Source organism: Sorghum bicolor, chromosome 2, assembly GCF_000003195.3.
Source record: "Sorghum bicolor cultivar BTx623 chromosome 2, Sorghum_bicolor_NCBIv3, whole genome shotgun sequence".
In the NCBI taxonomy this organism is placed as follows: domain Eukaryota; kingdom Viridiplantae; phylum Streptophyta; class Magnoliopsida; order Poales; family Poaceae; genus Sorghum; species Sorghum bicolor.
The window spans coordinates 68,105,065-68,118,968 of NC_012871.2; the positions used below are offsets into that span (position 1 = coordinate 68,105,065).

Sequence of the window (13,904 nt, forward strand, 5' to 3'; positions counted from 1 at the left end):
CGTCCGGTTCTCTGGGAGCGGACCCAAAAGGCCAAAAGGCCAAAACCCAAACAAAATCCAAACCCGCCGATCAGCTTATCCCCTTCGCAGGAACTGCGAGCACAGGAGAGAGGAGACAGAGGCGAGGCGCGCCATTTGGGGGGAGGAGAGGAAATGGAGCTGACGCCCTCCTCCCGCTCCGTGCTCTCCTCCTGCAACCGTGAGGCCGCCTCATCCTGCTCCTTGCTGGCGAGATTGCTTGACTAGACGCGCAGGGTAGTGTTCGTTCCTCAGTTCTCTCGCACCGCCCCAATTTTAACAATTTATTTAACTATATTGCAGGGCTGGCCGCTCGAGCTCCGTGCATGACGGCGCTCGCGGGTGCAAGGAGAAAGGAGAAGGGAGTAGTATGGTAAGGCCGTTTCATTCTCATTTAATGTTGCCACACATCAACAAATTTGCTAAGTAGACAGGTTAAATATAATGAGAGAGATAGAGAGAGTTTCATCTAGATCAAACGCATTGGCATAGTTACCAACACAAAAGCTGACGTGACAGTCTTAGTAATTGTGCCATAAAACTCCCCATTGAAACTGGCATAAGCCCTTTTGTTCATTGGAAATGCGCCATTTGTGTCACTGTTGCGCAGTTATTTCATTGAAAACCTTCGTGTTTGGTGAAGTGAAGTGTTGTTCTTGGCACACGCCATCATAGAGTAATCCTTTGTTCTTGACATTTTGAGAGACTTGACATTTAGTGCATACAATGGTATCCTGAATGGAGACTCCTGCTGTGCAAAAACTCCAGTATCTTGAGCGGCGAGGACAAAGACGTGGTACATAGGAGGATCCGGAGGCGATCTGCATTTTCTTTGCTGCTGGCTTCGCCGGTGCTGTCAGTGGCGTTCTCGGCCTATGGGAAGAGTAAAACCATGAACCCTTACGATGAAAAGCGGCTGCTTCAGCAGAATAAGAAGATTCAGGAAGCCAACCGTGCCCCTGATGATTTCCCAAATTTCATCAGAGAAGGTGAATAATCGTATTACTGATCTTGTCTTACAAGTTATGGGCCATAGAATATGTCATATTCTTCATAATCTGTTGTTACTATTGCAGTTTCTATCAGATACCATTTACAACTCACTTTTCTTGATTGAATGTGATTATATATTTTCTAGATAGATTGGGTGTAATTCTAGGGAAAATTAAAAGTATGCAAGCAAATAAGCATCATATTGTCTACTACCAAAACAAAGTTTGCAATCATGTGGTGTAGAAGTTATTTCTCATACATGTGACATCTTGGATGTTGCTTATATCAATTTATGAGTCACAAGAGAATTTGGGAGTACCGCATTGCCCAAGTTTATATGGTTTTGTAATTTACCATGTCACCTTTGATATTCCCTAGTTTTATCTTTCTGTTTATGAACAATGTGGAAAATGACACGGACATAGTGTCTGTACCACTGTAAATTGACATGAGTGCTATCTTGCTGTCTGAATATTGAAAGAAAAATTACAAGTACAACTATTTTTGTCGAGGGCAACACTGCAACATAGTTTTTGTTAGCAAGTGCATCGTTCTTTGACAAATAACTAAAGGATTATAAGTACAGATCAAATTTTCTGTAGCGGCACAGGGCATTTGATTCTGGAAAACTTTATGAGTGTATTATTTTCTCTCTTAAGCACTACATAATGTTTGTTTGTAGGAATGGTAGTGCAATACAATGCTTTTAGTGACTTCATTAATACACTTATTTGTCTGAGAATAACCTTCATCAATGAACTCTCCTGGGAACATTCTAGCTCCAAACTGAATAGAACTGTAAAGTTTAACCATGTGGCATCTAATGCATTTCAGGTTTCCAGGTCAAAGTAGTGACAACAGACAACTACATTACACGGGACTCTGGACTAATGTATGAGGACATTAAAGTTGGTACAGGTGACTCTCCAAAGGATGGTCAGCAGGTTCTTCCTCCAAAGCAACGGTTTTATTTTCTTCTGCTCATTTTACTGATCAGTACAATCTTGGTGGTCTTGGATATGAATAAAATCAATTATATCTATTATCTAATATGGTTTGTTTGAAGATGTGTGTCAAAAAGATCGATTTGGTCCATTTTCACCGTCATTAGGAAATACTTGTTATGTTTGGCCTAGTTGGTTATTTATCTAGTGTGTTGCTTAAGGATGGTCTAAGTATCCTGTTTGGTGTTTGCTATAACTATTAGAAATTTGGAACTAAGAAATCGGTCTACATTGCTGCAAAATATGTTTCTGATATGTTTCGGTTCTTTCCGTTTATGTCTGTAGCATGCTTACTTTTAACTTTTTGCATGATACTGACTTTCTTCAGTTAATCTACAGATTATATTCCATTATGTGGGCTACAATGAAGCAGGACGAAGAATAGATAGCACCTATATTCAGGGTTCCCCTGCAAAAATTCGGTTAGGGAATGGAACTCTAGTTCCAGGAAAGTATTCACTGTCTCAATATTTTTTTCCCTGGGCCCCTGATGCAACTACCGGTATTCTTAGTGCTTGCTGGAGCTGTTTTTGTAAATCCAACTTGAAAATTCAAGTGTTCCTCTGATGAATTTGGTGGGGTGTGAAGTTGTAATAGATCACATCTCATTTTAGACATTGATACTTCAGGTTTTGAAGAAGGCATACGGGACATGAAACCAGGTGGTAAGAGAAGAATTATAATACCTCCAGAGCTTGGTCCTCCTGTAAGTTACTGTCTTCTTTTGCATAGTAGGCTTGAACTTATGTACTCCTTCCGATCCCAAATATAAGCCCATTAAGACATCAACACGGTCTCCAATATCACAGTTTGGCTAACAGTATCTCCAAAAATATATTATTTCAAATGAAAAGAGGTATATATCATGAAAGCATGCTTCATGATGCATCTAGTAACTTTGACACCATGTTGTCAATTTATATGATTTTTTAGTAATTGATGGTCAAGGCTAAGTAAGTTTGACTTAGGGCAAATCTAAATTGACTTATATTTATGGGATCAGAGGTAGTACTTCCTTTGTACAAGTGTAGTTACCTTTTCCGTTTCTCCATGTACTTTATATTGCGATAAAAGTAAGATGCACCAGCAGTCCTTAAACTTGTCAAGTGGTGTTCATCTAGGTCTGTGAGCTATTAAAATGCACATCTAGGTCCATAAACTAAGTATATCACATGAGGTCCATATCACCCTAATTAACAATTAACTATGTATGTGGCACTCTTGTATGGAGTGTTAGATGTCCCATGCTCTACTACATGCTCATGACCATCACTGCTATCATGTATAGTGCATACTAAGTGCTGTGTTTGTGTGTGACTAAGCTTTTGCTGATTAGACTGATTTGGATCTCAAGTGACACACTTAACAAGTTGGGGGACTTAGATGACACCACAGAACAAATTTATGGAGTGCTTGTGTATTTTGCTCTTGCAATAATAGTCTCTATCCTTTTCCTGACATAAATATCCATTTAACAATATATCACGTAAAAAATCATGTGTGATAAGATCTGAGGCCTTAACTTCTTGTGTAGAGACCAGAAACAAGAGGGATTTTGTTCATGAATAAATACATGAGTTTCCTGCACGTTTTGGCATTTTTCTAGTCTTACTTTTCTTTTTCATTTGGAAACATTATGGAAAGAACCTTACTGAAATGGTAAGAAAAATGGCACTTGCTAAAAGTAGAAACATCAAATAATGTTAAAATTACCCGGACCAGTGTGGCATGTGAGACTCAACAAAGAAGAGGAGAATATTGTCCAGACATTAAAACAAGAATATTGTCCCCCACCTAAAACTATTTGAAAATGTGCGGGTGTACTTCCTATTAAAGTTTCTCTCAGATTTTTTTGATAAAAGTTTCTCTCAGATCATATGTTTTTAAGACCTACTGCGTGCTAAATATCATCTCGAGAAGTACAGATAGTACTAGCCTAGCCATTATTAACTATCAGCCTACCATCGTGGCACACTGTTTCTGACATCTCCATTGCATCTGCTCAAGGTTGGGCCTTCGACGTTCTTCAGTGCGAAGCAGTTCGAAGTGTTCGATGTGGAGCTACTGGCGGTGCAGGATTGCCAGCGGAGGACGATAGCATTTTATTCTGATGTTGTGTGCAGCTGAGCCTCGGATCATCTAGTCTCTCCCGTCTAAACCTAAAGCACATCGCAGCAGCATCCTGCACTTTTGGCTGCTGAGTGCTGACAGAATTTTGCTGCTGGTCTGAGTTGCCGTGCAATTGTATTGTGTATATATAGCCATCTTTTGTTACTACGACGGTAAAGGTTACTGATGATTGGCAATGGTAGTGTATTATCCTTGTTCGTTTGGCTGGCTGATAAGCTTAAGCGAACAAGGCGGTTTTGTCTCGAATCTCCTGATGGCGGGATATGCGCATTTGGTGTGTCTTTTTGGAAGTTGGCATGTGTACCTTGATGTTGAGGTTACTCCTACCTCTACCAAGGTCCACACCATCTCTGCTTCTTATTCAGTCCTAGTGAGTTTGCTGGCGGTTTTTGTAAGCGTATCTTGAAATTACGTAGTGATGGTATAAAATTATTATTTTTTGAATTGGGTTGTTTGGATTCTGTAGGAAAATATCAAAAAAAATGTGCGCCACTCAGGTAAGTAGGCATATTATATTATCACTGAGATAATAGTAATAGTAATAGTAATAGTAATCTGTTCGAGCACGAGCAAGCATCAGATCCAGCGCAGCTCTTTACAAAAGGCAGCACGCAAGTCAGCACGAGCCGCTTTCCAAAGGGACGGACCATGGTCCATGGGCGTGAAAAAGCGACCAAGAAGGCCCTTGTCTCGTAGCGACCTGCCGTCGGCCGAGGCGCCGAGCACACACGCAGCTGTCCGGGTCCGGGATCCAGGCCCACGTGCCAGATAGAGGGACAGAAACGTCGCATCAGCAATACTATGGTTTCACCAAATAAGTCTTGGACCTCCACATTAGCATCCTAATTAAAAAATACATGCAAAATGCTGCCGTTCTAAATTATCTTGTTTGGTAGGTTTTTTTTTTTGCTCACATTCCAGCTTTAGCTCCTGCGGATGAGCCTTACCAAATAGTTATTAGAAAAAGCCATTTTCCAGTGAAAAAGAAAGGAGCCAGAGCTATTTTATAGAACCTAAATAGCTCCTCCAAAGAAGTCTATGAAGAGGAGCCTTAGGGCTTGTTTAGATTGGGAACGAAAATTTTTTGGATGTCACATCGGATGTGTCGGAAGGATGTCGGGAGGGGTTTTTAGAAACTAATAAAAAAACAAATTACATAACTCGTCAGGAAACTGCAAAACAAATTTATTAAGCATAATTAATCTGTCATTAGCATATGTGGGTTACTGTAGCACTTAAGGCTAATCATGGAGTAACTAGGCTTAAAAGATTCGTCTCGCGATTCTCAACTAAACTGTGTAATTAGTTTATTTTTTATCTACATTTAATATTCTATGCATGTGTCAAAGATTCGATGGGATGGATGAAAAATTTTTGGACGGGGAACTAAACAGGGCCTTATAAAACTAGCAGGAAGCCTCGCGCGTTGCGTGGGGTAGGGGAGTGATAAAATGTTGTGATATCAAATATGTAAAACTTTTGTTTGTTATTAAAAGTATAGTGTAGAAACATGAAGCGGTAAAGCAGAAGTGAATATTTACATATAGCATGCAGCTCCAATCGCGAAAAATGTGCTCGGGTCTGAAGTGAGGATACAACAGATGCAGTACTTTTTATTTTTGAGATGAGGGAATACGACAGGAGCCTGGAAGGTATGAGATGCTCTTTTTAATTCAGGAGGGGATGCGATAGGATAGAGATCTGGAAGGTGGGAGACATGGATGGTTGTAATGGGGAGGTCAGAGTTTTCTTCGCCCTTGAGGGCATGTGCCCTCACTCTCCTACCCATTGGATTCGCTTTGAAAAGTGTGCAAACACACATCTCAATGCGAATCTGCTTTGAAATGTGTGTTTGCACACTTCTCAATGCGAATCCAATGGGTGAGAGAGTGAGGGCATATGTGAAAAAAACCGCATTCGTAAAATGTTACTGTGCTTGCAATTGGACCGTGTGAGGAGGTGTTGTTCATCTACAGTGATGTGTGAGAGGGCTCTTGTTCTCCAACTTTAAGAGTATAGTATAGATAAGGTCTTACTCTCTTTCATTTCACGGTCAAAAGGTGGCGCACATGCACGAGTAGGAACTTCACCTTTAGGAAAATTTAAAAATCATCCCATATGCTAGTCTAATTAAAGCCTTTTGTTGGAAATGGAGTTTTGCCTCTTATGAAGTCCATAAAAATTTGACGGGCCACGTTTGTCGGCACCCAATTCCACCTTTTTTCAGCAATATACAAAGCCACTATATGCTAAATACTACTCTCTCTCCTTTCTAAATTATAAGAATAAATTTGTTTTGAAAAATATTTTCATAAAAATATACATATATCACTTTTTTGTATGAAAAAATATTGCGGACAATAAATACCGATTCAACCACATTTAAACTTTTACGCCTTCTTCGTTTCTAACCTAAACAAGGGGATTGACGGGGATTTAATCCAAGTCAAAAACTCCCTTGATCCTTCGCGAAAAAAAGTATCTTTTCTTTTATTCGACAAAACTTGGGCCTTCGCGAAACAAGGGAGGAAACTTAACAAAGTGACATGTGGGGTCGTTTTTTGGAACTTGCCTTTTTATATCTTTTGGCAACAAAAGTCATTTGTGTGTGCAGGATATAGCAAGCTCTACTCTGAATTGACTGATCATACGATCAGATAGAGAGCGCACAACTAACCCGAAGAAGTATCCATGTAAACTGAGAATCGCCATTAAAAAAATTATTGATGCATGGACACTCGGAAAAAGGAGAAGAAAAGGATAGATGCAATGGAGCACTAGTCTCCGGATATGTTCCAGTGAACCATATCTACCAATTCTTCCCACAAGATTCCACATTCCCATGCTCCATCCATACAAACATTAAAAAAATTACATACATCTCTATCAACTAATTTGTTTCTTACATATTTCCTTCGTCCTAAATTATTAGAAGTTTTGGAAAGAGACAAAACGCCCTATAATTTAGCAGCGAGTGTTAGACAACCACCAAGCCTACATATACTTGTATCATTGTATGCTTTGGTGCGTGCAAACTACAAATACTAGTATTGGTTGATGCTAGGCCTCATGGCCTGGTGTTTGGTTTGAGTTTAAGTTGTTAAAGTTTAACAGACATTGTAATATTTTTGTTTTATTTGATAATTAATGTTCAATCTTGGACTAATTAGGCTTAAAAGATTCGTCTCACAAATTACTATCTAGCTATGTTTTTAGTTTCGTAAATAGTTTATATTTAGTACTCCATACATATATTCAAACATTCGATATGAAGGACAATAAACTTTAACGGAGGCAACCAAACGGAGCCTTAGGGCCTTAACTGCTAAAACAGTAAGCACCACACACTTTTAACAACCTACTATCATCCCACCAACGGTTACGTATATCTCAATGTGTACACAGTTACACACCTACCATACCAAACAGGCTGTAGTTGCTTGAGTTGAGCAGATACGTATACGCGTACGGTCTACGGTGCAAGTGCAACGACGATATCCGTCGCCCTCGCCCAACCCAACCGACAGGCTGGTGACGCAGCTCCGCGTACGTGCAGACAGCGACCACATGGCCGCCGCCGCATCGGCATCCGCAGCCGCGCTGATCGGTGGCTGATGACAGCCGTCACTGACTGGTGACGCTTCGTCGGAAAGAAAAAAAAAAATCACTCTCACCACTCCACCCGCCGCTGAGATCAGATCAGTCCACCTGACACCTGGTTCGCAGCAGGTGTTGGTTCTTGGTTGGGCCCTTTGTCTCTGTCCTCCGATAAACTTGATTAACCAGCCCTAGGAAAAGTGATTAGTGAACCTAACTCTATTAATTAATCTCGTCCCAGTGATTAGTCCTGATTAGTTTTCACAGTTTCGGTTAATCTATGCTGCTTGGAAATCTCCGCAAACGCAACGTTCCGTTCACCGCCATCCAAGCTACAATTGCCACGACGCGACGCGACACCCCACGCCCCGCACCCACACCCACCCGGAATAATAAAAACCAGGCACACGCCGCACCAACTGCCACCACTCCCTGCCGCTGGGCCTAGCGTATGCCGTACCGGTGAGGGCCCACATGTCCGTGACAGGTCCAACGTTCGCCTTTACCTTTCGCCCCCCAACGGCTGCTGCCGCCGCTTTGTAAAAGCGACGTGGTACCTCTCACACTCTCTCCTCACACTCACTCGTTGTACGGGTTGCTAGCTGCCTTGGCTCGGCGTCGCTTCCACACCACTCCACTCCGCTCAGCTCCCTCGAGCGCGCAGCGCGGCGGCGATGCCGAGCTCGCGGCGGACCACGGGCCGCGGCGGCGCAGGCGCAGGCGGCGCGGGGGCCGGTGATGCAGGAGGAGGCGGCGACGACGACAGGGTGCCGCCGTTCATGGGCAACAACCGCGACCACAACCCGCGGGAGCTGCGCTCCTGGGCGCGCCGCACGGGGTTCCACCCCTCGGCCTTCTTCTCGGGGGAGTCCAACTCCTCCTTCGCCTCCTCCGCCGCGGCGCAGCCCCCGCCGCCGCCGCCTCCCCCGGCCGCCTCGCGCCGCCCGCCGCGACCGCCGCCGGAGCGGGACCCCGGCCCGGACACCGAGGACGACCTCGATCCCGCGCCGCCGCTGGACCTGGAGCGCGGGCCGGCGCCTGGCCGCGGACGCGGCGTCCGGGGCGGGCGCCCGCGCCGACGCATCGACCTCCGCGGCGAGCTCGAGATCCCGCCGGGCTTCGGCCGCGAGGAGGCGGTGCCGAGGTCGGCGGAGCCGGACGCCAGGAGGAGGAACGGCGGCGTCGAGAGGGACCAGGCGCCGGCCAATGCGGGCCGGAACGGGAACGCAGCGGTCGCGGTCGCGGACGCGGATTCGAGGAAGAAGGCCGAGGAGGCGGAGGCGAAGCGGAAGGCGGAGGAGGCCGAGGCGAGGAGGAAGAAGGAGGAGGAGGAGAGGGACGCCGAGCTGGCTGCGTACTACCAGGAACAGTGGGCCAACGAGGATGAGGGGGCTGCGGACGCTGCCGCGGCCGAGACGGCCCCGCTGTACGAGGCGCCGGGAGGACTCCGGTGCGGTGTAACCGAGAACCCCGGGTGGGGTGAGTTCACGGCTCTCAACCTTGGGTTGCCTCCTATTCCGTTCAGATGTATACTAACATAATGGCGAACTTCAACCTGCATTTTGCGCAGATGATGTTTTGTTGGTCGAGCCTTGAAGATAGTGATGTTCTAGGAGTAATAATTAATAGGCCTCCTGATAGTGATAGTGATAGTCAATTAGTCATCATACTTATACTTCAGTTCGTGTCTAATTATTTGCTACTAGTCGAAGTCAGTTTTGGTCAATAATTGTCAATGTCGCCAGTTTTCGATAGTGAGTAATGAAAAATGGGCTGAAAATGGAACGAGATCTGATATGTGAATTGACTAAACTGGTCATTTCTTAAAGCAATAATAGATTAAAAAAACATCTTTTTAGTATAAAAAACTTGGGAAATCAGTAATTTTAGATGTACATTCTGCTGTTTGGCTATGCATAACGTATCCATTCTTTATCTTTTAGATTGCATCATGGATGCATTGCCACATTAAAAGTCTAGTAAACAATCTCCCATCCTGGTGTTATCATAGAGATATTAACAGGATTTATATCTCATATTCCCATAGCATAATCTGCCATCTTTTGAGTCCTACTAGTAGGCAATAAAAGAACTTAGGCTGGAGGTGTGGAGTCCTTTTAGCTGTCATCTCATCCCCTCCTGATTGAAGTAGGAAATAATCAGGGTCTAGGATTTAAAAACACATCTTAGGTTTGCTGATAACTTCGCATCACTTTATTTGGCAAAGGATGAAATAGACCATCACACCTTTGTAGGAGTAGCATGTGTTAGGTCATTTGTTTTTTCTTAATGTAGTGGTTGAGAGAATTCATTCCATGTTGTAAGGATCCCTTTTATGAAGGAAACATATTAGAAAGGCTTCCATAATTTTTCAACTAAGGGAAAATAGCGATCCATATTTGTGATTCTTTCACTGTTTGATAAATTTTTGTCAATTCAATTATAACTGCTATGATAGCTATTGACATAATTTCCTTTTTCCAATTGCAGCGCCCCTCATATTTTATGGCATACAACATTACCTGTCAATAGCTGGTTCACTTGTCTTTGTTCCTTTGATACTGGTACCTACAATGGGTGGTTCTGATGTATGAAGCTTTCCTTCCTTTCTTAATTGCACTTATTTACCTTGAAAACCACCTTCATATAATAAATTCATTTAATGTGGCAGGAGGATACTGCAACAGTCATCTCCACCATGTTATTAGTCTCTGGTCTTACTACAATACTACATACTTTTTTGGGTTCTCGGCTTCCATTGATTCAAGGAAGCTCCTTTGTATATTTGGCTCCGGCGTTGGTAATTGCGAACTCTGAGGAGTTCAGAAATCTTAGTGACAATGTATGATTCAATCCTAGAGCCCCATTTACTTTACCTGCACTTTTTGTCCTGCATCATCTGGGATTTCTGAGACATTCAAATGGGGTGACATCATGTAGTGTGTCAAGCTCAACTAATTTTTGGATAAAGCCAGTGTGTTTAGGATCCAAATTGGGGGCTGTTTGGAAAGGGAAGATCCATCAGAGCTAAATTGCTAGGAGGATTTCTGGGGCAATCTCTTCTTATCGTGTACCAGGTGTTCAGATAATGGTGCAGAGTGCAGACAGTGGGCCTTAAAAAAATGGAACTTAAGATGTTTTGGTGTCTGGCCTTAGAAGTTTATAGTAATTTTGCTTATAAACTATGAAAATTGACATGGTATCTCTGAAATAAGTGGACAAAAGAGCTCTGTCACAAAGTATATGTGCTGTGAGATAAATTAGTAAATTTTGACACTTGTTCCAAGCTTTTTTGTACCCGTGAACTGAGTCAATTGGCAGCTAAATTTGTCTGTCCTTATCTATTGTCAGGGTGACACTCACCTCATATGTATCCATACCACCAAATACCCATGAACCATTGTCTCTCACAGTAGGGCAGCAGTTTAGTGTTCATGCTTTGTGCACCTTTTCCATCTTTACTCCCTACTGACCTACACAGCAGCCAGGATATTCATGTAACAATGTGTTGATGTTGATCCAATTCACGTTGATATTTCCTTCATAGTATATAAGAGGTTATGCTGTGGAATGGCCTGTGCTTGCACTGAACTATGCACATTCATCACTAGGTCAAACCTATCGTCAAGATTTAGCTTTGTAGGCTGTGGGAAAGCTTTTCAGTTTTCTTTTTATATAAATGGGCCTCATTAATTTAAATATGTTTTATATGATATGCAGAAATTCAAGCACATAATGAGGGAGCTACAGGGGGCTATACTTGTTGGTTCAGTATTCCAGATAATATTAGGATACACTGGTCTTATGTCACTGTTTCTGAGGTATGTCAAGATACACATGCTTAACTCTACAATCTAGAATACACCTCACAGAAATGGAATATGTTTAATGCCTAACTATGGATTTACAGGTTAATAAATCCAGTAGTGGTGGCACCAACTATTGCTGCAGTGGGTTTGGCATTTTTTAGTTATGGATTCCCTCAGGCTGGTAGCTGTGTAGAAATCAGCTTGCCTCTCATTCTGTTGGTTCTTCTGTGCACTCTGGTATATCCTTGCAGCTTTCTTTTGATGAACAAAACTTAATCATATCTTACCATTTTGTTTCCTTGCCTGCGCTTTCTTAATACCTGTTTGTATTTTAATTATGGTTGGGCATGTTTTTTTCCCCTTTGACTTGTATTGCTCCATATCTTACTGATTAATGTACTTATCCATTTCAGTACATGAGAAAAATATCCCTGTTTGGCAACCATATCTTCCTTGTCTATGCGGTACTTTTCTAATCCTATCCCTTTACACCCTTTGTGCGGGTAGTTGGTTGTGTGCTAACTGCACTGGGATGTATTGGCAGGTGCCCCTCAGTGTTGCAATTGTATGGGCATATGCATTCTTCCTAACTGCTGGTGGAGCATATAACTTCAAAGGCTGCACCTCAAATATACCCAGTTCAAACATATTATTGGATTCATGCAGAAGGCATTTAGAAACCATGAGACGGTGTCGTACTGATGTTTCTACTGCATGGAAAACTGCTGCCTGGGTGAGGGTTCCCTATCCATTCCAATGGGGCCCTCCAACATTTCATTTTAAGACGGGTATCATCATGATAATAGTTTCACTGGTTGCTTCAGTTGATTCGGTGAGTAGTTTCTATCAGCAGAACAGACAATCATCAGCAACTGTAAAAAAAAATTGCTTTGGAAGTTTGGATGCTTGATGGCTAGCATGCATTGACATGTTGGTGCATATGCAGCTTTCATCGTACCATGCTGCATCGCTGCTGGTAAATTTAAGTCCACCAACACGGGGAGTTGTCAGCAGAGGAATTGGGCTTGAAGGCATTTCAACTTTTATTGCTGGAGTGTGGGGTACAGGTACAGGTTCGACAACATTAACAGAGAATATACACACCCTTGAAACAACCAAAATGGGCAGCAGGAGGGCTTTGCAGCTTGGGGCAGCTGTGTTAGTCATCTTCTCCTTCTTTGGTATGATGTGACACTTCTATATTGCAATTATATCTCATTATTTATTTATGAAGTGCAGACTTCCTAAAGCTTGAATTCCTTGGATGTAGGTAAAATCGGAGCTCTCCTAGCCTCTATACCTCTTGCCTTGGCCGCCTCTGTTCTGTGTTTCACCTGGGCGCTAATTATTGCACTGGGCTTGTCCACATTGCGTTACACCCAAGCAGCAAGCTCCAGGAACATGATAATAGTTGGATTTACACTATTCATTTCCTTGTCAATCCCTGCATACTTTCAGCAGTATGAACCCAGCTCCAACCTTATCTTGCCAAGCTATCTTCTTCCATATGCAGCTGCGTCAAGTGGACCAGTTCGCACAGCCAGCAGTGGGGTGAGCTCTCTCTCAAACTACAGCTGTGCAGCTAGAATATCTTTCCATCAATCAAATTACTAACAGTCTAAAATGTACTGCAGCTGAATTATGCAGTGAATGCGCTCCTATCCATCAACGTTGTGGTGGCTCTCTTTGTCGCGTTGATCCTTGACAACACGGTGCCAGGCAGCAGACAGGAGCGTGGTGTGTACATTTGGACAGATCCCAAATCCCTTGAGGTGGATCCTGCGACATTGGAACCCTACCGATTGCCGGAAAAGATTTCATGCTGGTTCAAGTGGGCAAAGTGTATTGGCATATAAAGGCTCTGAGGAGTGGCTGTGAAGATTCTATTTATTCCATTGGTACCTGCTACTGTAGGATTTACTATATGAGAATATATATATATATATATATATATATATATATATATACATACAGATGCTACATAGTTAGGGGCCTCTCTTGCTGCTGTTAGCTTCGAGGCCCTGTTTTCGTGGTTAGGTTAGGATAAGCCTGTGTAAAGTTATGGTCATGTTAGAGGATACGTTCTACGAGCTATGCTATGTAAAGTTTGTGGAAATGCTACGTTGAAATGACCAGTCACTGTGTTGACGCTTTTAAGAGTTTCAGAACACCTTGCCATGATTTGAGGGTGGATACATATCATCAGTAGATTGGTGTCTGGAGAGCCGCAGCATGACGTCAATTGCTATGCATAATACTAGACGTTTTGGATTGATGTCAATTGCACGCATAATACTAGATATTTTGGCTTTTCTAGATACATAGCTTTATAATATAGATACATAATAAAAGC

General features: G+C 42.8%; 2 protein-coding genes across 2 annotated transcripts; both read left to right on the plus strand.

Annotated features, from left to right (window-relative positions):
• Nucleotides 26-4,430, plus strand: LOC8080695 (peptidyl-prolyl cis-trans isomerase FKBP20-2, chloroplastic). The gene is made up of 7 exons (XM_021454019.1): nt 26-199; nt 322-391; nt 787-1,007; nt 1,846-1,955; nt 2,355-2,463; nt 2,645-2,721; nt 4,023-4,430. The coding sequence occupies exons 1-7, from the start codon at nt 154-156 to the stop codon at nt 4,140-4,142; spliced, it is 753 nt and encodes a 250-aa protein (XP_021309694.1). The 5' UTR covers nt 26-153; the 3' UTR covers nt 4,143-4,430.
• On the plus strand, nt 8,323-13,732 carry LOC8077454 (nucleobase-ascorbate transporter 11). The gene is made up of 10 exons (XM_002460671.2): nt 8,323-9,221; nt 10,233-10,330; nt 10,414-10,584; nt 11,463-11,563; nt 11,653-11,788; nt 11,965-12,015; nt 12,096-12,383; nt 12,498-12,732; nt 12,822-13,102; nt 13,186-13,732. Exons 1-10 carry the CDS (start codon nt 8,417-8,419, stop codon nt 13,405-13,407), a joined length of 2,388 nt encoding a protein of 795 aa, XP_002460716.1. The 5' UTR covers nt 8,323-8,416; the 3' UTR covers nt 13,408-13,732.